At 54.1% G+C, this 25804-nt stretch overlaps 12 protein-coding genes across 13 annotated transcripts; 6 read left to right on the forward strand and 6 right to left on the reverse strand.

Moving 5' to 3' along the window:
• Positions 1-475: 475 nt before the first annotated feature.
• Positions 476-2562, forward strand: LMH87_002713 (uncharacterized protein; the record flags this gene model as incomplete). Its single annotated transcript, XM_056194213.1, has 2 exons — positions 476-965; positions 1019-2562. The coding sequence occupies 2 exons, from the start codon at positions 476-478 to the stop codon at positions 2560-2562; spliced, it is 2034 nt and encodes a 677-aa protein (XP_056051174.1).
• Positions 2563-3170: 608 nt separating this feature from the next.
• LMH87_002714 (uncharacterized protein) lies at positions 3171-3960 on the forward strand (the record flags this gene model as incomplete). The annotated part of the gene is made up of 2 exons (XM_056194214.1): positions 3171-3540; positions 3623-3960. The coding sequence occupies 2 exons, from the start codon at positions 3171-3173 to the stop codon at positions 3958-3960; spliced, it is 708 nt and encodes a 235-aa protein (XP_056051175.1).
• A 2181-nt stretch (positions 3961-6141) lies between these two features.
• On the forward strand, positions 6142-8104 carry LMH87_002715 (uncharacterized protein; the record flags this gene model as incomplete). The annotated part of the gene is made up of 3 exons (XM_056194215.1): positions 6142-6382; positions 6457-7341; positions 7404-8104. 3 exons carry the CDS (start codon positions 6142-6144, stop codon positions 8102-8104), a joined length of 1827 nt encoding a protein of 608 aa, XP_056051176.1.
• Positions 8105-8506: 402 nt separating this feature from the next.
• On the forward strand, positions 8507-8985 carry LMH87_002716 (uncharacterized protein; the record flags this gene model as incomplete). Its single annotated transcript, XM_056194216.1, has 4 exons — positions 8507-8584; positions 8669-8722; positions 8797-8805; positions 8872-8985. 4 exons carry the CDS (start codon positions 8507-8509, stop codon positions 8983-8985), a joined length of 255 nt encoding a protein of 84 aa, XP_056051177.1.
• Positions 8986-9306: 321 nt separating this feature from the next.
• LMH87_002717 (uncharacterized protein) lies at positions 9307-10683 on the reverse strand (the record flags this gene model as incomplete). The annotated part of the gene is made up of 1 exon (XM_056194217.1): positions 9307-10683. The coding sequence occupies one exon, from the start codon at positions 10681-10683 to the stop codon at positions 9307-9309; it is 1377 nt and encodes a 458-aa protein (XP_056051178.1).
• A 1480-nt stretch (positions 10684-12163) lies between these two features.
• Positions 12164-12462, forward strand: LMH87_002718 (uncharacterized protein; the record flags this gene model as incomplete). Its single annotated transcript, XM_056194218.1, has 2 exons — positions 12164-12286; positions 12349-12462. 2 exons carry the CDS (start codon positions 12164-12166, stop codon positions 12460-12462), a joined length of 237 nt encoding a protein of 78 aa, XP_056051179.1.
• Positions 12463-12774: 312 nt separating this feature from the next.
• Positions 12775-13054, reverse strand: LMH87_002719 (uncharacterized protein; the record flags this gene model as incomplete). The annotated part of the gene is made up of 2 exons (XM_056194219.1): positions 12775-12968; positions 13030-13054. The coding sequence occupies 2 exons, from the start codon at positions 13052-13054 to the stop codon at positions 12775-12777; spliced, it is 219 nt and encodes a 72-aa protein (XP_056051180.1).
• Positions 13055-13372: 318 nt separating this feature from the next.
• On the reverse strand, positions 13373-14571 carry LMH87_002720 (uncharacterized protein; the record flags this gene model as incomplete). Its single annotated transcript, XM_056194220.1, has 3 exons — positions 13373-14075; positions 14225-14394; positions 14542-14571. 3 exons carry the CDS (start codon positions 14569-14571, stop codon positions 13373-13375), a joined length of 903 nt encoding a protein of 300 aa, XP_056051181.1.
• Positions 14572-17185: 2614 nt separating this feature from the next.
• LMH87_002721 (uncharacterized protein) lies at positions 17186-20011 on the reverse strand (the record flags this gene model as incomplete). Of its 2 annotated transcripts, none has more annotated exons than XM_056194221.1 (6): positions 17186-17296; positions 17414-17619; positions 17723-19187; positions 19235-19266; positions 19319-19523; positions 19595-20011. In XM_056194221.1, 6 exons carry the CDS (start codon positions 20009-20011, stop codon positions 17186-17188), a joined length of 2436 nt encoding a protein of 811 aa, XP_056051182.1. The 2 variants fall into 2 exon arrangements, with proteins under 2 accessions (XP_056051182.1, XP_056051183.1); XM_056194222.1 differs by having other exon boundaries at positions 17414-17637.
• A 669-nt stretch (positions 20012-20680) lies between these two features.
• Positions 20681-23655, reverse strand: LMH87_002722 (uncharacterized protein; the record flags this gene model as incomplete). Its single annotated transcript, XM_056194223.1, has 4 exons — positions 20681-21948; positions 22003-22011; positions 23017-23560; positions 23620-23655. 4 exons carry the CDS (start codon positions 23653-23655, stop codon positions 20681-20683), a joined length of 1857 nt encoding a protein of 618 aa, XP_056051184.1.
• A 321-nt stretch (positions 23656-23976) lies between these two features.
• Positions 23977-25107, forward strand: LMH87_002723 (uncharacterized protein; the record flags this gene model as incomplete). Its single annotated transcript, XM_056194225.1, has 2 exons — positions 23977-24080; positions 24144-25107. 2 exons carry the CDS (start codon positions 23977-23979, stop codon positions 25105-25107), a joined length of 1068 nt encoding a protein of 355 aa, XP_056051185.1.
• Positions 25108-25273: 166 nt separating this feature from the next.
• On the reverse strand, positions 25274-25673 carry LMH87_002724 (uncharacterized protein; the record flags this gene model as incomplete). Its single annotated transcript, XM_056194226.1, has 2 exons — positions 25274-25454; positions 25504-25673. 2 exons carry the CDS (start codon positions 25671-25673, stop codon positions 25274-25276), a joined length of 351 nt encoding a protein of 116 aa, XP_056051186.1.
• Positions 25674-25804: the final 131 nt, after the last annotated feature.

Consider the following 25804-nt stretch of genomic DNA (forward strand, 5'->3'; position numbering starts at 1 on the left):
GTCGCGACCTCAGCTACGGCAGCTTGCTTGAAAGGGCAAAGCACTTTGTAGAATTGCGGGAAAATTATGGCAATCGTCGCAGAGAGCCGGGAAATGAAATTGCATACTTTTCTCAAGTACATTGTCTTTAACGACTGGATTATCCGCCACTAACTCAGGCACCCTCTGCCTGAAGCTTTCAGCCACAAAGCCATGCTCCGCCACACACTAGCCACATCCCTGGACGCTCGCGCGCCCGTTGCGCAACCTCATCAGGCCAGAGCATTTCCCACGAACTTCTTTCATTATTACACTCCTGTCGCTTCCACCACCCATTGAGCGCTGCCACGTCACGGCCCTGTTGGCATCGCCCCGCCATCTGCCCCAAATCAACATTTTCCTCCGCACCCTCTCGATAATGTTCTTTTGAGCTCTACCAGCCCTGCACGCATTCAATTAAACCTCGATCCGCGACCCATCGCGAGACCATCGCGCGATGGCTGCCTCGCCCACCTCCGTCGCCGCCACGTCGGAAATCGACCACCCGAGCTCCCCCGCTGCACCGGAGGGCAAGTCTTTTGCTTCGCGCCCCGGCAGCGATGATGAAGATGTCGGCGACGACACGCAGATGACGGAGAAGCCCGGCCGCAAGGGAGGCCGATCCTCGCAGCGTGATGCTGCTGTGCAGCAAATCGGCAAGATTCGCCATCTCAAGAAAGAAGACGGCGAGCCTCTGTGGCGTGTTGATATCCAATACGACTTCCTCAAGGCCGTATTCGACAACGAAGCCAAGGTCTTCACCAACTCGTACGATCCGACGGTTGGCAAGCAGAACTTTGCCGACCTGTACATTGATACTATGGCGCGCAGCAGCAAGACTAGCAAAGTTTTGCGTGATAAACTGTTGAATGACAGAGAGGCTGCCAAGGGCATGGCCATGGTCTGTCTGCTGGTCAACGTCGGCAGGATGAACACCACTCTCAACTGTAAGCTTCGCCAACTAACCCGTGCCAGCTGGCATTATTGCTAACTTGTGCAGTCTTTCCGGAAATGAGAGCTCAGCTGCGCACATATCACGCCATTCCCTCCCTCCAGGCGCACCAAGACGCTCACGCCTACAAGCAACTGCAAGATGCTCCGCGCTTAAAGTCCATCCTCAAAGGCGGAGCGGAAGACCGCGAGGAGCCGAGCACGCTGCAAAAGCTCAAGGAAATAGAAGAATCTCCGCGAACGAATCCCGTCAATCTCATCTTCATCATGTGCAATGCCGCAAAGAAGGTAGCCGATCTCCACTTTCCCGACGGCAACGAATTCCACGACCTCATCATGAAGACACAATACAGCAGCCCGTCTCGAGCCATCGCTTTTCTGTGGCTCATGTGGTTCCACCTCGAATCTGATTTCACGGAGGAGGGCTGTGAGGAGAACCCATTTGGTAACGGTGTTGACTATGATGTTGGTGTCGCCAACCAAGGCGTTCCTCGTCTGGAGCTCTTGACGGAAGAAGAAAAAGCTCTTGAAAATGTTGACACAGAAACCGAGAAGGAGTTTGGCAGAGAGAAGCAGCGCACCAGAGCCAAGATTCTGGAGATGGATCAAGCCTTTATCAACGACAGAGACACAAAACGCGGCAAAGCACGGGTTTCGCTAAACGAAGAAGGTCCTGCCATCTTGCCGCGCATACGCCCGTCCAAGCACGAGTCGGACATGGACAGCACCCGATCTACACCACCGCCACAGGGAGGCAGGGGCAGGGGTGGCGGCGGTGGTGGTCGGAGAAGCGCAGCCCTCAAGTACCAGATCTTTGAGGGATCGTCCCCGGCACGCCAAGGCTCTGAAGGGGTCATTTCGCGCAAACCTCGCCCGCCTACCGCACACCAACTAGCCGTGGAGCGTAACCGAAGCCAGCGTGTCGAATATATTCTGGACAAGGGCCTTCGAAGAGAACAGAGAAAGAGTCGCAAGTTACGCCGTCGCGAAGGCGCCATCATCAGAGCGTACAAGCGAATTCATGCCGCGGGAAACCCCGGCGACGAAAGCGACAGCGACAGCAATCCACCTCGAAACTTGCGTGGAAATGCAAACCTGATTTTTCGTGAAACGGGCATTGGTGGCCTCTGTCAGCTCTCTAATGAGCCTGATGACTTTGGCGAAGAGGTCAGCACGTACGCGGCGGCATTCCGACGCTCCCACCGCAGACTTGTTCGCTGGCTGGGCAGCGACCAGGGTGTGGTTGCCCCAATCAAGAAATTTAATCCCAACGCCGTTGACAAGAATGGCGATGGAGAGGATCCCAACGGCTACGATGATCCCAACGGAGACTTGGCCATGGATGACATGGATTTGGACGATGGAGACGGCGACGGTGACGGCGACGGTGAAGGTGAAGGTGAAGGTGACGGTGACGGTGATGGTGATGGCGATGGTGATGGTGATGGTGATGGTGATGGTGATGGCGATGGCGATGGCGATGGCGATGGTGATGGTGATGAGACTGCTATGGGCGATGGAGCGGAGCAGACCATACTGGCCGATGACGAAGCGGATCGCACAGAAATGATGGGCGACTCGGACATGGACTGAGAAAACGTTTATCATTGATGGGTGTATTGTGATTTTATTTTTCACGTGTAAATTGTAACGATAGGCTGGAGAGGGTGACGAGCTGGTCTTTTGTCTAGGGACGGAGTTGCAGGGAAATCTGGGACACGGAATCGTTTGCGCTGGCTATTCGTGCATTTTCGATGGCATTTTAAAAGAGTTAATTCATTGATATTGTTGTGAACTTGACAGACTCGGTCTTGACCAGCGGTCCCTTCTCTCACCAAGTAGAATCCTAAAATTGCACCCCCATAACGCCTAGCATTCACAATCAGTCTATTTCGTTATTTTTCTATACAGAGACAAAACGGCGTCCACGGAAGAAAAATACTCGTCAGCATCACGGCGTAAACGAACACGAATAAGGGACCGATGATCCGGTTCGGGGTCCTTGGGCCCGACCCGGATATTGCTGCAAACCTCCGGGCGGTGGCAGTCGGCAAAATCTCTCAGGAGTAGCTATCCGGCACTAATAAGCTACAGTTCCCGCGATCGCAATTAAAAGTTTCGAGTGCGAAATTCTTTCAATTCATTTTTTTTATTACCTCTGGGTGTATCGTTCCTTGCTTTTCTGTAATTGAGGAAAGAATATGCCTTCGAAATCGCAAAAGAAGAATGCGGCCGCCGCCCGCGCCAATGGTGGTGGTGGCATCGGCCGCCTCCTGGCCATCCTCGGCTTCCTGACGGCGCTGCTCGCCTCGGTCGTCTACGTCGCCGAGCAGAACCTCGACAAGTTTTACGTCTTTGAGCTGGACCACCTGCAGGACCTGGCCAAGCGCAGCGTCGACCGCCACGGCGGCGACACGCGCGGCGCCGTCAAGTACATTGTCGACGAGCTGAGCGCCAAGCTGCCGGCGCACGTCAACGTCGAGGAGGAGTGGGTGTTTAACAATGCGGGCGGCGCCATGGGGGCCATGTACATCATCCACGCCAGCATCACCGAGTACCTCATCATTTTCGGTAGGTCGGCGACTATCGCAGCGTACAAGCTGTGTTCACGCAATCCCTCGAGCGAGCAACAAACTAACTGGCTAAACCACAGGCACTGCTGTCGGCACCGAGGGCCATACCGGCCGCCACACGGCCGACGACTACTTCCACATCCTCTCGGGCACGCAGATGGCCTACGTGCCCGGCGAGTACGAGCCCGAGGTGTACCCGCCCGGCAGCGTGCACCACCTGCGCCGCGGCGAGGTCAAGCAGTACAAGATGCCCGAGAGCTGCTTCGCCATGGAGTACGCCCGCGGCTGGATCCCGCCCATGCTCTTCTTTGGCTTCGCAGATGGCCTGTCTAGCACGCTCGACTTCCCGACCCTCTGGAAGACGACGTACATTACTGGCAAACTGATGATTGGTCAGCTCCTCCGCGCCAAGTTCTAAAGCAGAATGCTCATCTTTCTTTTTTGGAATTTTGCGAAAAGAAAATTGACTTGGTTTGGGAAAATGTATACAAAAATGGGGGTAATGGAAAACCATGTGTACCAAAAGCAGATATATGACCGGTGTTTAATGAAGGGTAAAAATAGCCCCTCAACGCTGTGGGGATTCGGTATCTGGTGTCAGGATAGGCACGGCATAGTATAGACTAATTGACGCGAGTTTCTCGTGGTTGCGTGTATTATGACAATGGGTGATGAAGTGGTGCTCTCGGCCGTGCTGTCGTTCTCGATGAGCGTTCTTGGCTTTCGGTGCCTGTACCCGACAAAGCAAAGTGCTCGAATTGAGTTTCGGCTTCTTGGCCACTAAACTGCATCCGACTTTTGACTGCTTGGCAACTTGGACCAGGGATGAGGCGACTCTGGGGGAAATGTAACTAGAGATGAGCCGTGTCTCCTTTGCCACACACAGCTGAAGCCTCAGGCTATTCTTGGCAAGAGGAAACGAAAATGACAGGTTCTTGGATCTTGTTACCCACCACTAACTTTTCCAATTCATAACGTAAAATTTTCCAAACAGCTTTGACGCGGCTGTGTCGCTGGCGAGTGTGGGGGAGATGCCCTCGCCAAGCGTGGCTCGTCTTGGCGAGACGCGCCAAGTGCCGCCGTCGAGAGGCTGCTGGAGAATCGAGGCGCACGAGACCCGGGAATGGGGCTGGTTCGAGGCTTGCGGAATGTTCTTTACCACGTGCTGCCCAGCCGCTGTTGCTCCATTCTCTTGTGTCGAGCGACGCCCCGTCTACTTGGGCAAGATGGCTGCGAGAGGCCTCTGCAGGGTTGGTAGGCTGGCGTGGAAGCACTCCGTAATTTACATGGCCGTGGCAAGATTCAAAGTAGGAGAAGTAATTGCCAAACCCTGTCGTAGTCAAAATGCAGTCATGGAAACAAAGATGCGCCGTCGCGGAATGTATTGGCCCCCAAGGCGGATGGGATGGTGACGTCTACATGAACGGGAGAAGATGTAGCCCAAGTAGAATAAAACTAAAACTGGCGTTGCAAAAATCGACAGTAATCATTATCATTCCTTTGGCCAAGTACAAAACTACCGGGCACCAATTATAGATGGAGGTAGAATGCCGACAGAAGCACCTTGCACAGCCGACGATCCTCGCAGCCACAGTCCGGAGTATTGGACGTGTTTACGTTTTCTCACAAGGGACAACACATGCCGGGGGTACAAGTAACGTAATGGATCACTCACGATAGCTCAATGAAGAAGGTCGCGTTGCCTGGCACAGCCCTCCCCCAATCGAGTCCGCCCCTGCTAGCGCCAAAAGTTAAACCCCAACTCTAAGATTGCATCTCCCCAGAATACAGTGGATTCTTGCCAGCGTTCTTTATCCTTTGGTGGCGCTGTCGGCTGCATGATCCCTCGTCGAGGCTGGAACGTTGCTTGTGTTGCGAAAAGGGTCAAGCTTCTCCCCTGGTCTCTGATACTGGAGTAGTCTATTGATGCAGCTTGCTTACAGTGCATGCAGCAAGGCAGAAACAAAGTAGCCCTGCTGCAAGTCGACTGATCTGAATTTCCGTCGTGTCAGAATGGCCTCGACTTATATACGTCCCGTATACGCTGCTCGAGTATTGCCCATGTGTGGCTTTTCTGTCCGTTGAAATTACGACTGCCATGACTTTTGTGCCGACGCAAACCACAAGGACTAGGCCTCGTCCGGTCTTGGCTCAGAGGGCAAAAAAAAAAGTTGGTCGCTGTCGACCCTAGTTCTGCCCAGCCCTTGGCGTTGACATTTCAGCCTCCAATAGCACCATCGTCATGTCGCAGTACGATAGTGTTCTTGGCTTCACCCCGCACAGCCTATCCCAGCGAGTAAGGGCTCTTCCCCCATCCCGCGCGATAACGCACTCCTGCTGCAAGCCAGGGCTCGCACACACTCGCCCAAAGCCTCCCTCCCCTGTTGTGTAATGGTCAGCCCCAGGAGGGGAGAAGGCAGCTCCCAACTTCCGAGTCAGAGGATGTACACAACCCCGGACTGTCTTATAAAGGCACTTGCACCCGCCAAGTCTCGTGCCGTGCTTTTTTCTGCTCCTTCTTTAAAAATAGCCCTTTCACTTTTCAACTCCATCATTGGCAGCTTATTGGGTATTATAAAAAAGAAACAAGACTTACACAATGCCGGCTGGTGATACCCTCGTCGTCGCCGCCGAGAAAGATGCTGCCAATGCTAGGCATCCTGGCGCCGCCGCCACCGCCCAAGTAGATGGTGATCTGCTCGACGAGGACTTCCCCTCGCCCACGACCGAGGAGCTGACGACTCTCCGCCGTGTTTCCGACAAGATTCCCGCCAAACTCTTCACCATTGCTTTCATCGAGCTCTGCGAGCGCTTCTCCTACTATGGTTCCACCGTCGTCTGTAAGTCTCCCTGTCCCCATCCTTTCCTCCCACATACACAACTGAGAATGGCCTTGACTTACACGGAACCCCAGTCACCAACTTTATCCAGCAGGCCCTCCCGCCGGGCTCAACCACCGGCGCGTCCACCGACCAGCCCGGCGCCCTGGGCATGGGCCAGCGCGCGTCCACCGGCATCACGACCTTTAACCAGTTCTGGCAGTACTGCATGCCGCTGCTCGGCGCCTATGTGGCCGACGCGCACTGGGGCCGCTACAAGACCATCAGCGTCGCCCTCGGCGTCAACCTACTCGGCCACGGCATCCTGATCCTCTCGGCCATCCCCCCCGTCATCGTCAACCCCCAGGCGGCGCTCGCCTGCCTGATCCTCGCCATCCTCGTCATCGGCTTCGGCACCGGCGGCTTCAAGCCCAACATTTCCTGCCTCATCGTCGAGCAGCTCGGCGACCAGCGCCTCTTTGTCAAGACGGATCCCAAGACGGGCGAGCGCGTCATTGTCGACCCGGCCGTCACGACGGAAAAGATTTACATGTGGTTCTACTTCTTCATCAACGTCGGCGCGCTCGTCGGCCAGATCACCATGGTCTACGCCGAGCAGTACGTCGGCTTCTACCTCTCGTTCACGCTGCCCACCGTCATGCTCGCCCTCTGCCCGGCCGTCATGTTCTGGGGCCGCAAGCGCTACGTGCGCCGCGCGCCGGACGGCTCCGTGCTGATCCCCGCGCTCAAGACCTTTTGCCTGGCCCAGCGCGGGCGCTGGTCGATTAACCCGTGGGCGACGTGGCGCAACATGCACGACGGCACCTTTTGGGATGCGGTCAAGCCGTCGAGGTTTACAGAGGAGAGTCGTCCCAAGTGGATGACGTTTGATGATGCGTGGGTAGACGAGCTGCGTCGTGGATTCAGTGCGTGCGCCGTCTTTTGCTGGTACCCCATCTTCTGGCTCTGCTACAACCAAAGTAAGTCCTTCGCCGTCTACTTCTGTCCCTCCTTCCTTCAAGACCACTCGCTAACAAGATAGTCAACAACAACCTCGTCTCGCAGGCTGCCGTCCTCCAGCGTCACGGTGTTCCCAACGACATCCTCTCCAACCTCAACCCCTTTGCCCTCCTCATCTTCATCCCGCTCAACGACTTCCTTATCTACCCGGCCCTGCGCAAGGCTGGCGTGCGCCTGACTCCTATTCGCAAAATCACCGCCGGCTTCTTCGTCGGCGCCGCCGCCATGGTCTGGGCCGCCGTCGTGCAGCACTTCATCTACCAGCGCTCCGTCTGCGGCAACATGGCCTCCAAGACGATGCCCGACCCCTTCACTGGCGAGACGATCAAGTGCCCGCCCGTCGACATCAACGTCTGGGCCCAGACGGGCTCCTACGTGCTCATCGCCCTCGCCGAGGTCTTTGCCTCCATCACCTCGCTCGAGTACGCCTACTCCAAGGCCCCCAAGAACATGCGCAGCATGGTCCAGGCCGTCGCCCTATTCATGACGGCGTTTGCCGCCGCCATCGGCCAGGCCTTTACCGGCCTGTCGACGGATCCCCTTCTCGTGTGGAACTACGCCATCGTGGCGATCCTGGCGGCCATTGCGGGCACCTGCTTCTACTTCCAGTTCAGGGACTTGGATATTCATGAGGATGACCTGAATGCGCTCCCCGAAGGCCAGATGATCAAGAATGTCAGCGACGAGAAGATTGTGCAGCTGGATCAGAAGAGCACAAACTAAGTAGTTGTAACGGCTTATATATTTTAGTATAACTTTGTCTATTATATGTGTAGCTTATATACCAACTTTCCTTTTATAGTACATATAAAGCGATACCACAAATAGTGCCTGCACTGGTACGTGAAGCTTTTATCCCTCGCTGTCGACTTTTTCCGTGATCGTGAAGGAATTTTTGTGCACATATCATGTTTTTGGAGCAAATAATACAATCACATTCATGAGCGGGCAGAGTCCAAGCTGTTAAAGAGGGTTCCCGAAAACTACAAGTAAACCCAGCTGACCATCACAGTGTAATACCTTTAATATTCACATCAAATTGCACACATTTCACCCTTCTGATACATCCAATTCCTCTAATCACTACTATATATCCTCGTGCAATCAAAGACTACACTCTTCACGATGCAAGTTTCAGTAGCCGCCCTCGCACTGGTCGCCAGCGTTACCTTGGCTGGCAAGCAATGCCTTTCTGTTGGATCTGTGAGCCCCTCTTTGTTCTTCTGCGCCCTTTGGCTCCCCCAAGTTCATTCACAATTCTCTAACGTAGAATCGTCTGAATTTTAGGATTGCCACCGCACTCTGCCGTGCTGCCCCGGACTTCGCTGCATTGGCACTGGTGTAAGTCAGCAACAAGCCTGAAGCAGAGCTGGAGAGACAGTGATGTGAAGTAGTATACTGACGGCCCGTCACAGAACAAAACTGTGAGTAATCATTTTACCAGTATACAGAATTTCGTACTGAGGTGACTGTTACGCCGATAAATCTAGTGTCGCAATGTTTTTGCTATACTTCGACCGTTGTATGGAGTTCTCCCCTGGGAGTTTAAGCTCGGCCGGTCAACAGCGGGTCTGATACATGGAATCCCAAAGTCATACAAATAATAGAAATGTAAATGTTCATTTATCTATGCTCAGCTGCAATCGCTTATAGCTGAGCATTTAGCGCTAGTCGCCTCAATCCCATGCTCGTCGCCTCTGTGTGCGAGGTTTTGTTGATTAAAATTGTACTATTTTCTTGGTTTTTCCCATGTTCATATAGACAGGACGCATGCGCGTCATTTTTCAGAATAGATTCCGACACCTAAACCATGTTTTGTGCCATTTCCCAGAACTCCATAAAGCAATTCATCAGTTTCTTTTCGACACGAGCATGCTGCTGTGACAATTCAATTCAAGAAATCATTATTTTCGCGCGTGGCCAGATCATGCAAGCCATTGCTCCTCGTCTCGCTTCAGTCCCCGCATGACAAGGCCGTCTTCTTCGTCGTCGGAATCGGAATCGTTGTCGTCATTCAGCCGCAGCTGCTCGACCGATACAGTCGCGTACTGCAACTTTTCGTCACCGCCATCTGTTTCGTCGTCCTCGAGCATCCACGTTAAGCCATTCGCTTCTTCCTCGAGAGGAAACATTTCGCGCGCGTACTCCTCGAGGCCACGGGGGCCTTCCCACAGCTCCAAAGCCTCGGCGGGGCAGTTGGCTTCGAGTCTGGCACAGCCAAAGTAAGGGGGCTGCTTCTTGGGATCTTTTTCGTCGGGGCTAAAGAGTTTCTCCAAAGCTTCCAGCTGCTCCCTATAGCCTGCTGGAATGCGAACTTTGATGTCGATAGGGCCGCGAACGTAGCGAACAGGACGACCCACCCCGCGAGAAAAGAGCTCACAAGCCTCTTTGGGCGTCAGGTACTCGTAGGCGAGGGCAATACGCTCGTTGCGCCACTTGGAAACGCCGTCCTTGAAGAGCTGCAGAATCGCGGGGCCGACGTCGTGCTCAGCGTCAAGCCACGGTAGCTTTGCATCCTCGTGGAAAGGCGCCTGCCATACAAAAGAGCCGTCATCTTGAACCTCGGTGCAGAAGAGGGGATAAAGCAGAGAGGTGAAGTTGTTGTTGTAGATGCCGGTGTAGACAAAGGTAGCGGGGAGGTCAAGCTGGCGGACGTAATCCTCAACCTTGTGCTTGGCGGCCCAGAGAGGAAGAGAAGGCCAGTTTTTGTTGTATGCGGCGTGGTCGGGCATAGACGAGTAAATGTAATGGTGCACACCGGCTTTCTTGGCAGCGTCAGCAAGAGCCTTTCCGATAGCAATTTCGTCGCCGTAGAAAGTTGTGTTGATAAAAGCGAGCTGGGCGCCGCGGAAGAGGTTGTTGATGAGGTCGTGGTTTACACCGACGCCGGAAAGAGGACCATTTTGGGTGACATCCTTGTTGGCTTCGGTTGGCTGGTGTCTGGTGTAGAGCTCGCCAACTACGCAAGTAACGTTCGGATTTGTCGCAACCTCGGTTGCAATAACGCCTTCCTTGTTGCGCAGCTGGGCCCGAACATGGTAGCCAACGGCGGTTGCGACACGGATCAGTGAGGCAGCCTGGCGGCCGCTGGCGTTTATGACGGCGATGGTCTTGTCGGGGTTCGACATGAAGCGCTTGGGTGGGCGAAATGTTAGAGAGTTATTTCGAGACCCAGCCAAGGGGGAGGATTCCGAATAGGAAGATCTCGAGTGTTTGTGTTGTTTGCGGTAGAAAGGAGGTTGTTCTGCCGTGTTGATGCGAATAGGGATGCTGGCCGACATTGGATTAAATTGGGTGGGCATTGTCGCAGTTGGGTGCCCGAGGAGGTAGTACAAGGCAAAACGGCGAAGTGGTGAGGTGGACTGGCTGAGATCCAGAGGATGCGAAAACGGCCGTATAGGTCACGCCAGAAAAGACAGAAGTGGAGGAGGTGAGAAGAGGCGAGAAAGCCTGTCGACGAGCGCAAGAAAGGCGGGAGGCGCAAGAAGAGAGAGATCCGTCAACGGTTCAAGGTGGGGGTTCCAGCGTGCAACCAGGGCTCGCGTCTCAGGCCATGTGCTACTAGAGAGCACGAGGAGGGAGAGATGGAGAAGAGGCGAGAAGAAAGTACGTAAAAAAAGCTGTACGACAGTGGGCCAGATGCAGCGGGCGGCGAGCAGATTCAGACCAGCGACGGAGCTGACCTGGCAGGGCGGAAGAAGGGCCGGCGGCAAGACGCGGGTCTGCAAAACTAGCAATTCTGCTAAAGCCAGACGAGTCGAGAATAGCGGGCTGCAGGTCCAGCTGGTCAAGTGGTGTCTTGCGGTGGTGTAGAGTCTGGATTAGTGTCTGGCACTCTGGCGGGGCAAGAAGTGGACAAGACGGATGATGTGGGCGACTGGCGAGGAGGAGGGTGGAAAGAGGACGAAACGTTCGAGGCGGTTTGCGCGTTGCAATGGGACGGGCGAGTAGCGTGGTATATTGTTCGGTTTGGGGGCAGCTGGCGAACAAAGAAGAAGGGCCGGTTGAGCGTTCCGGACCGTCGCGGTAGAATAGGCCGAAACGAGATTCGACCTTGAGAGCACGCGGAAAGCTTGAATCGGAATGGGACGGGGGCGTGAGAGCGATACCGGGGGTGTGGTCGTGGTGTCGAGGAAGCCGTTGAACAGGCGCGTTTTCGAAAGGTACGAAGGAAAAAAGTTATGTACAGCGTTGATGGTGGTTGAAAGAGAAAGAAACGAGCAACGAGCAAGATTGACAATCAGTACGGAGTACAGCAATTCAAGACAGAGCTGGGGTCTTGCGACAGCAGCGCATATGAAGAAAAGCCTTATCGGTGATGGCGGGGAGGTATGGCTGATAAGCAGAACCTTGTCCGAGTTGCGCCTTGGTTTTAGGGCGGGCGAATGAGTGCAGTTTTGCAAGAGGCGGATAGGATAGGTGCGCGATAACAAATGGTTGTGTTTTATTTTAGTTCAGTGGCTTTCAATGTTTTTCTTGAAAAGAGGAAAAGCTTTGATGCCGTTTGTAGTTTGTAAGGATGACATGGGTGACTGTGCTGAGGGAGGAGCAACCGACAGATGCAAACGCAGCTTCTGTTGCCAACTGCCAGCGGCCAACTGCCTGAGACACTCGCTGGTGACATCAACAATTATCTATTTACTGTGCGTGCTTGTCTGCTACCGGTGCACCCAAACACAGTAATACGCCATCGAGTCAGATAACATCACTTGCCGCCTCGTCAGCCTTTACACATTAGACGAAATCTGCTCGACGATACGGAAGAGGTTCGCCGGCGCAATCATGACGGTGGCATACCCTGCGACACCACCCACACCCACCCCATTCGAGGCACCGCTACAAGGACCTGCGCATTGGGGAGCATCACTGCACCAAGCCGTAACTCGCCGGCGCCACTTATCCCAGGTGCGCGCGTGAGCCTGCTCAAATTTTTCTTACTCCAGTTTCCAGCGACTAAGTCTATTTAGAATGGAGCCCTTTGGGGCTACCGTTATCAGTTTGGCGGGCTAGCCCAAGCCAGAATGAGGGGACGGACGCCGCGGAGATGGGGCTCGATTGACGGCAGGACACTGGTTGACTGACACAGCCTGACAAGTGACGACCACACCAGAAGAAAAGTCTGATAACGAATAACTACCTATTCCAGTATAGCCTGAATCGGCCTCGAGCACAAGATTGTCCCTTGCGCTCACCTCAGCCCGAGTTACCGCCAACAGGGAGTCTGCGATTTGAGCAGCACACGGCTCATTCGGCTCATCAATTCATCGAATAATATACAGGGGGAGCATAAGCGCCATCTACAAATTGCTCGTTGAACGATGTCTTACAGCAGCTTCTCCAAATATTGTGGTGTTGCTCAGTAGTTTCTGTGCTGACAGTGCTTAAACCAGACTCTACGACAGCGCCCTTGTTCGATCGCGAAATAGGGAGACGAAAACGGCTTTCCCCATATTGAACAGCTGAAGCAGCCAGACTACCACCAAAACGATAATCATTATCGTCGACGCCCACTGTATCGCATTGCTCTCCAGCTGCTGGCCAATAAAGACTGTCGCCAAGGTGAAGCCTACATTGGGGAAGATCAACGCTAGGTGCAATGGTGTCAGCTGCAAGTAAATCATCCCGGATTGTGCAAGCACTGTACTCACCCCACCAGCTATTGTTGAACCGCATCGGCGTCTTGGCGATGCCTCTCCTGACTCTGACGAATTGAGCGATCGTCACAAACAGTGCTATTCCGAAAAGCCGGAGCATAAAAAGCCATAGAAATATTCCGACCCAAGTTGCCACGATCAAAAGCACCTCTGCAGCCATTGGGTGCGATTCGAAATAGGCATAGCCGTCGGGCAAAGCCTGTGCTCTCCCAATGAGTGCCACAATGGTGAAGCCGACAGAACCCACTGTAATGAAGAGGCCTGGCGCTTTATCAGGTGGCGGCCATCCGTTCTGCATCAGGTTGCCAAAAAACCAGACAAGCATGATGAGGCTGGATTACCAGCCAAATCCTTGAAACGCAATGCCAGACACAATAATGGGAAGCCTCTGCGCCAGAGGCTGGCCTTTTGCGATGCTCGAGGCGATTGTGCCCGTCAGCATGGTGTTGTCTACGAGAATCATGGAGCCCGGATTCATCTGCACCGCCGTGACCGGTGTAAACTCGAAAACGGTGACAAAGTGCGCCGTGGCTGATGCGAGCGTCACCGCCGCGTATATCCAGTAGCACACGCGAATTGCGACGGTGAGCCAGGGGCCCGCGTGCGGCGCACCGAACCGGTCCATGGAAATGATGATGGTGGCAATGGTGAGCCAGAAGGAACCAAAGAAGAAGCACTCGGGCGCTTGGACGAAGCCCCTGCGGATGGCCAAGGGTTTGGATGCCCATAGTACGACTAGGAGGGCTGTAAAGACGCTGAAGAGAACGAGGTTGAAGATGAAAACGACGGTGCCAATGGCCTGCAGCCCGTGGAACTGCTTGGGGCTTTCGGAGAGCAGAATGCCGATGCCGCCGGTAGACTGGCTGCAAGTAAACCATGTCCAATTGAATTTTTCCACGATCCATTGACGGAGGTTCAGTCTTTTGTCGTTGGGTACTTTTTGTTCTTCGGTCGTCGGCAAGTCTCGTTCGTTGTTGGTGTCGGTTAGCCTGGCCGAGCGAGCGCCATTCGTATCGGCGCGGCCCACGGCCGTGTCACTGCTGGCCATCTCTGGTTACTGATGGGATCGTCTACTCTCTGGGCAAAAGAATCATGCAATTTCTATAAACACATGATGAAAAACACTAGTGATACTAGCACAGTAAATTATAGCAATTTCGCAGTTGTCCATGATAAATTATACAAGTACTGTGTCATGTCGTCACCAAGCTCCGGGATAGCGGCGGCCGATTCTCTCTCCACATGGCAATAGAACCATGAATGGGCGTATTTGTCAACAAGATACTCAATGACATGCATCATACTAGGGATACGGAGCCAGAAGATGGCTCCGAAATTCAATCCAGAGCATGAGTGCTTCTTTTTAGTTGTCCGCTATTTGTATCATTGAATTTGACAAGGATTTGATCACTCTTGGCTCGGCAGATGGGGTTTGGGATGAATCTCACAGAAAGGAAACAACTAAGAGCACTTTGGAGATTGGAGTGGAAATAAGGGAAAGCTTACATCAAAATACTCGGTGCTGGAATTTTCCATACTTGGAGCAGGTATAGCTGCTGAGCATCTTTGGAGCAATACTCCGCGGAACCCCAAGTTAGTTACAACTAATGCGGTAGGACGACCTACGGTTTCACATCAATAGCATGTGTGAAAACCTTTTCTTTTCTTTTCTTCTGATGGAAGTTTTTCTTTATTGTACAATACAGAGCGTGTGCAGGCCTGACTAATACGTTGTCTTCCTGCATCTCTTCAATTGACCTCCCAATGCAGGCCACACCCCAGTCAACCCCGGCTTATTCTGCCTCAGCGCGCCCAGGGGCCACTGAAAGCAGGCCCCAATTAGCAGCCCTCAAGGAGTCTCCGCATCGTACATGCCGATCCCCGCATTCGCCGGGGAATTTTTTCTCTTTTTTTTTTTTTTCTTTTAAATCTGGCTGGCAAGCATAAACGTGCTTTTTCCGTTCCAGCCGGGAATGCCTGGGTGAAAAATGCATCTCCGCGGCCGCCGTCCTCCCACGAGCAAATTTGCAGCCCCTCCCCCTCCCCCTTCCCCTTCCCCCACACAACTCAAAAGAAGAGTAGAAAAAATTCAGGTCAATGAATTGGCAGTAGTGCGTGCACATGGGCCCAGCCACAACACTGCCAATCGGGCTTTTGCCACATGGGCCAGCTTAATGGTACATGTTCAGGTATTGGACCTGGCTGTGTCTGTGTGTGTGGTCGCACAGAGTATCAGTGTGTTCCATGTCTGATGAATCCACAATTCAGCGAAAAATTGTGTCTTGGCAGCTGGGGCGTGAGGAGAGAGAAGCCACGTATCCCGCTCAAGTCACGAGAGCATCACTTTTTCCTTTTTTTTTTCCCATCGAGTTTGGACAAATGGCCGACTAATTACCCCATTGTCACGTTAACCGCGCTACGGCGCTGCGGCATCGGAGCAACCCCACCATGTAATGTCTCTTGTTCTCAACAACCCCGCGCCATCTGTGTCCGGGGAAGCCAGGCGTGTCTTTTGACTCGGAAATTATTTACTCCAATTTCTCCGGAGTGTAGACGGAGTACGGAGTATAGAACGCTGTTGTTGTTGTTTTTTTTTTTCTTTGCGGCAGTTCGGTCTGCCAAGCTTGCGTCCTCTGCCTTTTGCGGCATCTTCCACTGCCTCAATCTACTCTGCCGTGTCTGCCTCACTGTAAACCCCCCCTGTGCTTTTAGCAGTGATACCTCAGCGCTCGCCACTCTCCTGCGGATCTTTGCTGCACAGGGCAGGTCGCACAACAATGCATTTTTGTTCTGATTCCCATCTCTACATCTTTCCCCTAGATCCTTCTTCTGCTATTGCTGATCCTGGTATGCTGCTATTTTTGTCACCCTTTTGACTAAATATTCAGCTTTACCGAGATAAGCGTGTCAGCTCCCACCCTACCTGTCGCACGCAATCCTCACAGCTGCGCACGCGGGCAAGACACCATGCCGCTACTGTAAACCCGTTTCCCAACCTCGATCCTGATTCGCTGTAAAATGAAAAACGCCCTCTTCATATGCACCGCGTTGCTTGGCTGTAAATTGCGCAGCTCTGCCTGCATATGCAGCTACGTGCGTTAGCCTGCCCAAGCCCATGCAATCGCCTCAGCTCTTGTCGTTGGCCCCCCCAGGCCTCATGACCGCAATTGCCTCGCGAGTTCCCAATTAGGAGAATACATTGCAATTTCATGGAATCTAAATAGAACGCTTCGCTAGTAGCGTCAGACACGAATGTATGTACAAGTCACCTGTCGGGGCGGAGGCACCACGACAGTGTACGCCACCAAACCCCATGTCGTGCCTTGATCCTGTCTCGGGCCCTCGCTGTCCCGCACCTTTGGCGATTGACCGACTCACCTTGTTGTCCCAGACTCAAACAGAAACAATGCAAAACATGAATGCAATAAACTCAACAGTAATTGTTTCTACGAAGATATTATTTTTAGTAGACGTGAGCCGTCGGCGTGAAATATCTATCGTCTTTGTTCCGATGCGCCTCTGCAAATATCCCACATCTGATATCCAGAATCGCTCCCCAACAACTTTTCCTTCCATGCCTTGCCTCGGCCTCTCCCCGCTTCTCCATGCATTTCCCCAACCTTTGCATCTTTTCCCCCTCTTTCCCAATCTAAGAACTGACCCAATACAGTGCTTACGCTTCTCTCTCCCCCCGCCCGCTCTCCACGTTCTGCTGCTGTCCCTCTTTACTTATCTCGGCCCGACGGCACCCCCAGAATCTCCCCGTCATCGCCCAGCGGGGACCTGGAGAAGGAAGTGAATCGTATCTGACGTCGTCTATTATGATTGCATGCTTTCCAATTGTAAATGATTCGGCATCAATTGGCTCGCAATGGCGTCATCCTGTACCTAGAGCACGACCCCCCTCCCTCCCCCGGGTTGCTATCTCTCCTCCAGCTGATAGCGATTTAACAGGCAGCCTTATCAGAGGTTTTTCGATCGACAGCTAAAACTAACGCTCCGAAGCCAGCCTTGTTGGCACATGCGAATAGTCACAATTGGAAGTATCATGATTCGTGGCTCATGTGTAAATAAACATGTGCTTTCATGTGCTTAATTTCCGGAACGCCCCCGACGCACGCCCCCTGCGCATCACAATTCAGTCAGGCTCTCACCATCCAGTGCCCATGTTCATGTTGCGCGCCCAAGACTCATCCAACCTCTGGCCAGCCCCGGCGTTTCCAGACTCGTCCCTGTTTTCCGAGAATATGTCAAGCTGTCGCTGTAGTGGTGCCGATATATCAAGATTAGCTATCATTGCTTCCTCTTTAGGGGGATTTGCATGGCGTCATTTGGCGTTTTCTGAAAACGCCTTGTCCAGAAGAAGAAGAAGACTTACCCAGTCCATGCCGTTGCCCATCCAAGACGAATCAAACTCGACCGTGCCAAAGATACCGTCGCTGCTGTTATCAGACGCCGAGGCCTCCATTCCTGATAGGTCCCCGCCAAAGCCCGTGCCTTCTGGTCCCGGGAACGTCACGACGGTTGGGTCGTTGCCAACCTGGGGTAAGCCAAGGCCGGAAAAGTCGGTGCTCGGCATCGTCCCTACATTAACGACGTTAGCTATTCCATTTGTAAGTACATATGACTGCAATCACAGGACAAGGCATGAGGGCATCAATTCGCGCACTATGCATGCATATCATACCTGTGAATCCTGATGTGGACTCTGAGCCACTATAAACCTGGTTCGTAGATGCAGCCGCTGAAGATTGCTGTCCGCTCGATACCAGCGACGGCGGCGGCGGCGCTGGCATGAACATGTGCTGCCCAAGCCGAATGTCGCTATCTGCTGGTGGTGGTGGCGGCACAGTCGTGGAAACGCCGCCACCTGGTGCTGTGTTCTTGGCGGGCGGCGCCGTCGGGAACGACTCGTTGTCGACGGGACAGCCGAGCTTGGCCAGCATGACGGCCAGCGTGTCTCTCGTCTTGCGCAGCTCGCCCACCGTCGACGACACGCGGCACCAGATGGCGTGCGACCGCCGCAGCATCGTCTTGAGCTCGTCCTTGGACCGCAGGCGCCTGTCCGCCGCGGCCCAGCGCGGGTCGTCGCCCGTCGGGTGCTCGGGGTAGTGCGCGCTCTGCACCACGACGTAGATGACCATGGCGGCGAGCATAAAGTCATGCACCGACAGCGACGTGACGAACCACCCGCACATGCTGAGCATGTTGCCGGGCCGCGTCGCGTTCCAGATGGTGACCTGGAAGTCGAGCAGCGCGACAGCGGCCTCGAGGCACTGCTGCCGCGAGTAGTCGTGCTCGGCGCGCAGGACCGGCTCCGCGAGGTGCCGCCGGTGCAGCACGCAGCGGCACTTGTGGTACAGCGCCTCGATGCCGTAGCGCTGGATGAGGAGCATGGGCGAGTCGCCGATGCACTGGTCCAGGGACTTGACGTGCAGGAACGGCGGGACCTTGTCCCACGTGTCGTTGAGGGCCACGTCCAGACGCATCGTGTCCGCGTAGGTCGGCGGCGCCAGCGCGTGGGCCTGCTTCGCGATGCGGCTAAACACGCGCAGTATCTTGATCTTGTTGATCGAGTACGACATGGACGTGTAGTCCTGCAGCGACCGCGGCGCCGGCATCTCCCTCGTGTCCTCGCCAAAGTCCTCGTCCTGGTAGTTGCCCTGAATCTCCACATCCGACTCGATGCCGTGCAGCATGCTCGGCAGGCCCATGTGGAACGACACGAGCAGCTCAATCTGGCACGCCATGTTCCACCACCGCCGGCGCATCTCGCTCTCGTACGGCGACAGGTTGGCGAGCTTGCCCGGATCTCGGTGCATGCCCAGCTTGAGCATCAGCCGCAGGCACACGGCCGACAGCGTGTAGCAGCTCATCTGCGCGGCGCGGCTAAACATGAAATACGCCTCCACGTAGAGGATAAAGGCCGGGATCGTCTCCGGCGTCGGGCTCGTGTACTTGCTCCAGACGAGCGCCCAGCCCGCACACGCGCGGAACATTTGGATGCGTTGCAGGACGGGGGTGGTGGACTCGGCGCGTAGCTCCTCGGGCGCAGAGAAGTGGTTGAAGATGACGCCGAGCGCGAGGATCATAAACAGCTGTGCGATCCAGGGGAGCGACACGCTATCTGGATCTTGCCAGAATTGTGCATACTATTTCTGTTAGCTAAATGGCTTGCATGTGAATTGAGTCTACTCACATTCTTGGTGAATGTTGGTCGATGCACACAAACTGTAGATGTGATTAGTATGCTTGGCCGCTTTCATGTCAAGGGTCGACTTACACTGCGCAGGGCTTGACGAGGAAAAGTATCGCATAATGAGTCTGTCGGCAATGTGCTTCTCGGGAATATGTCCAATGAGCTCTTCGCGACTGCTCGGTCCGCCTCGCGGGCTGAGCAACATTTCCGCAGCTTCCAGGTCCGTCCCTGGCGAGTCACCTTGCACTTCATCATCCTCATCATCGAAATACGTCTTCAGGTCCTCAATCTTGAAAAAATGTCAGCACTGATCTCACTCAACCCGAATAAAAGACGGGTAGCAATAGAATCTGCACTTACATCTTCCAGCATCGCCAAGCAGTGCGTCGCTCCCACGTACGTCGACCCTTGCACGCTGCGCACCACCTGTCCCTGCGCCGGCTTCACCTCGTCCGCTTCTGCCGCCGCCTCCTCACCATCACCCCCTTTCCTCTCCGTGCCGACAGCCTCATCCGCTTCCGCCTCCATCATGTTGCGCACCATGCCCTCGAGGCGCTTCAGCCGCGCCGACATGCCCTTGGGTGGCGCCTTGCGCTTGACGGGCTTGGGCGCGTACACGCACGCCTCGGGGCGGTCCTTTTTGGCGCACTGGCTGCATGGCTGGCCGCGGTCGCACTTGAGCTTGGAGCCGCGGCACGGCGCGCAGGACAGAAGCACGCGCGAGCGCTTCTGCGGCGGCACCGAGGGCAGCGCCTGGCCGTCGAGGCTGAGATCCATGCGCGGTGATGATGTGCGCTGCGGGGTCGAGGACAGCGACAGGGAAGTGGTGTCAGTCTGGATGGTGTGGGTGTGTGCGGCTTATTGATGGAGCTTGATTCTGATTGACAGGAAATGCAACTGCTATTGGTTCGGGCAGCTGCAGGTCTGCAGGTTGTGGTGAATGAGTTGGCTCGCGGATTAAAGTGTAAAGCTTGCTCTCTAAAGCCGAAGCTGACAGCTTGTGTGGAGGAGGGGCACGCCGCCCTTCTCTGCCTGTGCCTGAGACGTATGGGTCGATTTGTCTGTAAGATTGTGCAAATTATTGTGTCAATTGGTTGGATATTCTCGGATATACTCCAATTATTTGGCGCATCTCTTTTTAGTTCATTTGCAATCAAATAAATCTTATCATACCTTGCGAACGCTGCGCAAGGCTGGCCTCGCTCCGCAACGGCTTTTACCAGTGAGTTACACTTACAAGATCAACAGTAAATGAGCATCAAGCACTGAACCAACTCACAGATGCACTGAAGTCTCACGGCCATCATAAGCCTGTATCAAAATGAATTGTTCTATTTATGCTTCTTGTAAAACCTGTTACTGAGGCACTCCAGCTCATTCTTCAAACTAGTCTATCACTGTTGTGACAAGGTAACAACATGTCGTTTCCTGCATATTTTTCTTTCTTCAGACGCCATTCGACTTCTCCTTCTTAGGAGCCCCGGTAGCTGGCTCGGTCTGGTTTTGAGAAGCTGCATCGCCGGCAGGTGCAGCTGGTGGTTGCTTAGCATTGCCGGCCTCGCCACCAGCATTACCACCCGCGTTACCGCCTTTTTTGCCGCCAACATCACCTGCAGCGTTTCCTGCATTCTTGTCACCGGCTTTGCCTGCATTCTTGTCACCACCATTGCATCCATTCTTGTCGCCAGCCTTTTCTCCGTTCTTATCGCCGGCATTCTTGTCACCAGCGTTCTTGTCACCGGCGTTCTTGTCACCGGCGTTCTTGTCACCGGCGTTCTTGTCACCAGCGTTCTTGTCACCAGCGTTCTTGTCACCAGCGTTCTTGTCACCAGCGTTCTTGTCACCAGCGTTCTTGTCACCGGCGTTCTTGTCACCGGCGTTCTTGTCACCGGCGTTCTTGTTGCAAGCGTTTTTGTCGCCGGCATTCTTGTCGCCAGCGTTTCCTCCTTCCTTCTTCCCAGCGTTCTTGTCCCCAGCGTTCTTGTCCCCGGCGTTCTTGTCCCCGGCATTCTGATCTCCGGCGTTTGTTCCGTTCTTGTTCCCGGCGTTTCCTCCATTAATATCACCGGCGTTGCCTCCATTCTTATTGCCGGCATTCTTGCCGCCGGCATTCTTGTCACCAGCGTTTTCTCCGTCCTTCTTCCCGGCATTCTTGTCACCAGCTTTTCCTCCGTCCTTCTTCCCGGCGTTTTGGTCACCAGCGTCTGTTCCGTTCTTGTTGCCGGCATTCCCTCCATTGATTTCACCAGCATTACCTCCCTTCTTATCGCCAGCGTTGCCTTTGTTTTGGTCCGCGGCCTTGCCTCCATTCTTGTCGCCAGCGTTGCCACCAGCATTGCCTCCCTTGTTGTCACCTGCATTTCCTCCGTTCTTGTCGCCAGCATTGCCTCCATTGTTGCCACCGGCGTTGCCCGCGGCGCCACCATTCAGGCCACCCAATAAGTTGCCAAGATTGCCAAGGTCCAGACCTCCGAGGAGACCCCCCAGACCACCGGCGCCTGCGCCGTTCGCACCGCCGTTAGCGGCGCCGTTATTGGGGCTGGCCGGGGCGAGACCACCGAGGAGATCGGACAGCCCCTTTGCTGAAGCATCAGGTGCCTGTCCGTTTACAGCGCCTTGCGCAGCGGCCGGCGCGGCGACGGTCATGCCTGCAAGAGACGGAACAATGATAAGGGAGAGTTTCATTGTAGCAAACTTGCCCGTGTTTTCGTTTTCTGGTACGCCGTTAGTTAATTTGTTCGCCGTAGAGCCTGGCCAATAATACTTACGAGAAAGGACTGGAATGTAGTTGGAGTATAAAGAGTATAAAGATTGGAGATTCGCGGAGAGTACTTGTCCAGCAAGATAGCCGACCGTAATTCGAGATAACGCTTCCCTTATATAATCATTCAATTTCACCAAAACCGTCTGTGGCGAAGCTGGGCTGACGGTACCGGCTGCTGTATGTGATACCTGCGTTTCAGCACGTCATCCGTTCTCTCGCTTCACTTTGTTCATCACATTAGGAATCCCTCCGCACGATGATCAAACACCAGTCTATAAATATCCAGCACCGCAAGTCTTTAAACTCCAGACGTGGATGCCGCAGTACGACGCAACAGTGCCATTTCAAGGGACACGCCTAAATTTACCCTCGGCCCAGGCGCATCTCAAGTCACGATATGACCGTCAACTATGGACGAGGAAAAATCATTGTAGCAGTTTGGCCCTTCTTGATCCTCATAGTCCTCAACCAGCCCTATCTCGACGAATTTACTAAATGCGGAAGACATGGAAGCCGTTAGCCCATAGATATTTTGTCGCGAATATAGAGTGGCGCAATGCGGGACTGTACTCAAAAGAACTGATTTGCACGTTGATCGTCTGATCGCTGACACGCTTCGTCTCGACAATGGCGGCGGGCTATGTGCAGATCCTGAAAACTGAAACGCTTCGCAACGCTTATTTTAGCTGATGTCGAGGTTTGCGGCGTTTCATGATGCACCCAATTACGTGCCACTCGGTACATGTGTCCCTCAAAACGACAGCTGACTCTGTTAGAAAATATTAATCGGGGAACTTATAAGAGTTTGAGAACATTTTTCGGGAGGAGATGAGCCGCGCCATCCGATCATATGTTGGATGCCGCGGCTTCCGCACCAGGTCCAGAACAGATCGGCTTGTTTCAGCTGCATTCACAAGTCATGGCAGATGTCGAACGTCTGGAAGAAAATCAATTTCGCTAAATTCCAAATCACAGTCCTTAATCATGCTTCGAACCCCTTTTTATGAGTCCGGCGCACCGGGCAGCCTCTCTATAACATATTTGCCTCGCGCGACGCTCATCAGCGGCACACCGGGAATCTTGCGCAGCCGCTGCTTCAGCGCTCTATCGTTGGTGCCCACAATATATATCCTGTCCTTTTGCACGCGGTCGACGAGGCAGTCATCGGCGTATGTACCCTTGTGGTCGCACGTGAGGCGCTGCCAGCGCTCATCGCGGGCCACACGCAGCGCCAGCCTGTACTTGGGACCGAGCTTCTCGAGCTCGGACATGACGCACGAGGTGATGATGGGGTTGCACTTGGCGTAGAGGCAGTCCATCATGGACTCGAGCAGCGACAGCTTGCGCTGCACCGTGTGGCTGAGAAAGTTGGTGTCGACGAGGACGTTGTAGGGCGGCACGAGGGCCGTGTTGTGCTGGAAGAACATGTTGCTGGGCATCTGCTGCACCTCGCGCACCAGCTCGCCCTGTACCGTCTTCTTCTCCTTGATCTTCTGCAGCGCCTCCTGCTTGGCCTGGTTCTCTTTTAGTCGCGCATCGCTTTTGCCAATCACTCGCTTGACCTGTCATGATTTTTCCGTCAGTACTCAGTTCGCCGTGGCTTATCGATAAGGTGTCGTACAAGACCAAACTTTCTCGTCTTCTTGGCGACGCCCATGATGTAGGGTTTTTGGTTGTGTAAAGTGGAAATGCGGTGTGTTTCTTTCGACTGAGACTCGTTGCGTATCGCAGCGCGGGGTATTATATGCTGTAGATGTCGTTGAATGCAATCGTTAAATCTTGTAGTGTCGAAATTTCAGAGGCCCAGCGCTGGAGGCTGGACAACTTTTTTTTCTGGGCCGGCTCACCACAGCGGTTGGCGTGCACGGACCACTTGAGCTTTCAGTGGGATGGAGCAGTTGAACGGCCAAACGCGTCTTCCCATCGCGTAAAGTGCTACTTGCTGCACCCTCGTTTTCCACCAACCTGCGAATTCACGATGCCAGCCGCCAAAGCCGAAGAAAAGGGCGAGTCCTCCACTGCTGCCTCCAAAGCAGCCCTCTCTGCATCTACAAATGGATCGCCCAATTACGAGCTGCCATGGTAGGTCGGCCCGCACGACAGTCTCGCTGCCTTCCAGCACGCCTGCTAAGAAGCTACGCACAGGGTCGAAAAGTACCGTCCAGTCTTCCTCGACGACGTCGTCGGCAACACCGAAACGATTGAGCGACTAAAAATTATTGCCAAGGAAGGCAATATGCCGCACGTCATCATCTCTGGTATGCCTGGCATTGGAAAAACTACGAGCGTACTCTGCCTCGCGCGTGAGCTGTTGGGCGAGTCGTATAAGGAGGCAGTCCTCGAGCTCAACGCCAGTGACGAGCGCGGTATTGACGTTGTGCGCAATCGAATCAAGGGCTTTGCACAGAAAAAGGTGACGCTGCCGGCCGGTCGCCACAAGCTCATCATTCTCGACGAAGCCGACAGCATGACCTCGGGCGCGCAGCAGGCTCTACGAAGAACCATGGAAATCTACTCCAACACGACGCGATTCGCTTTTGCGTGCAACCAGTCCAACAAAATCATCGAGCCCCTCCAGTCACGATGTGCCATTCTCCGCTACGCCAAGCTCACCGATGCGCAGGTCGTCAAGCGACTGCTGCAAATCATCGAGGCCGAAAAGGTGGAATACAGCGATGACGGTCTCGCGGCCTTGGTCTTTAGCGCCGAGGGCGACATGCGACAGGCCATAAACAACCTGCAATCGACATTTGCAGGTTTTGGCTTTGTCTCAGGCGACAACGTGTTCAAGGTGGTGGACTCGCCGCATCCGATCAAGGTGCAGGCGATGCTCAAGGCCTGCTACGAGGGCAATGTCGACTCGGCCCTCGACACCCTTCGCGAACTTTGGGATCTGGGATACTCAAGCCACGATATCATCAGCACCATGTTCAAGGTCACCAAGACAATCCCGACGCTGAGCGAGCACTCGAAGCTGGAGTTTATCAAGGAAATCGGCTTCACACACATGAAGATTCTTGAGGGTGTGCAAACGCTACTGCAGCTGAGCGGCTGCGTTGTGAGGCTATGCAAGATTAACATGGATCCGAAGCGTTTCCAGGCAAAGTAATGGTTTAAAAAGTGTAACGCATTTGCATTTGGCGTTGGAGTTGGTGTTTGGTCTATCAACCTGGCTATTCGTACATGATGGGGGGAGATGAAATGATGTAGTAAAAGATGGTCTTGGTAATTTGTCGGTTTAATATGGATGATGAATTCGAAGCCATGTCCGTGTCTCATTTGCTATTGTTGCTGTTGCTGTTGCTGTTGGACTGGATAAACTCGTCCTGGTAGCGTTGCCACTTGGCCTGCTCCCTCTGGACGCGCCTTTGCATGCGCATCTGGTGCTCGTACAGGCGGATGCTGTGATCAGCCTCGATCATGCCGCCGAGAACCATAGCGGACATTTGAACGAATCTAACGTTGATTAGCACCCGTGGGAGCCGCTGGGCAATGCGCGTCGTACACTTTGAACTGCACCGTGGTGCCTCGATAGACGGGTGACCAAACATGGCCGACGGCGGCGAGAATAAGCGCGCCCGCGCCCCATTTCGCAGCTCCTTTACCACCTCCCTTTGCTGCTTCCCAGCTGGCCGCATTGGCTTCTTCTGTACTAAGGGGATTGTGTGAATTCATGGCTGCGAATGTGATATGTGAAGCGTCGTGATGGGGCAAGAAACTGGCCATGTGAACGTTAATGTTATAGCGGGCACGCGACCAGGAAGCATTATAGCTCAACACGGCGCTGGCATATCACAACACACCCC

This window comes from Akanthomyces muscarius, chromosome 3, assembly GCF_028009165.1.
Source record: "Akanthomyces muscarius strain Ve6 chromosome 3, whole genome shotgun sequence".
Lineage (NCBI taxonomy): Eukaryota > Fungi > Ascomycota > Sordariomycetes > Hypocreales > Cordycipitaceae > Akanthomyces > Akanthomyces muscarius.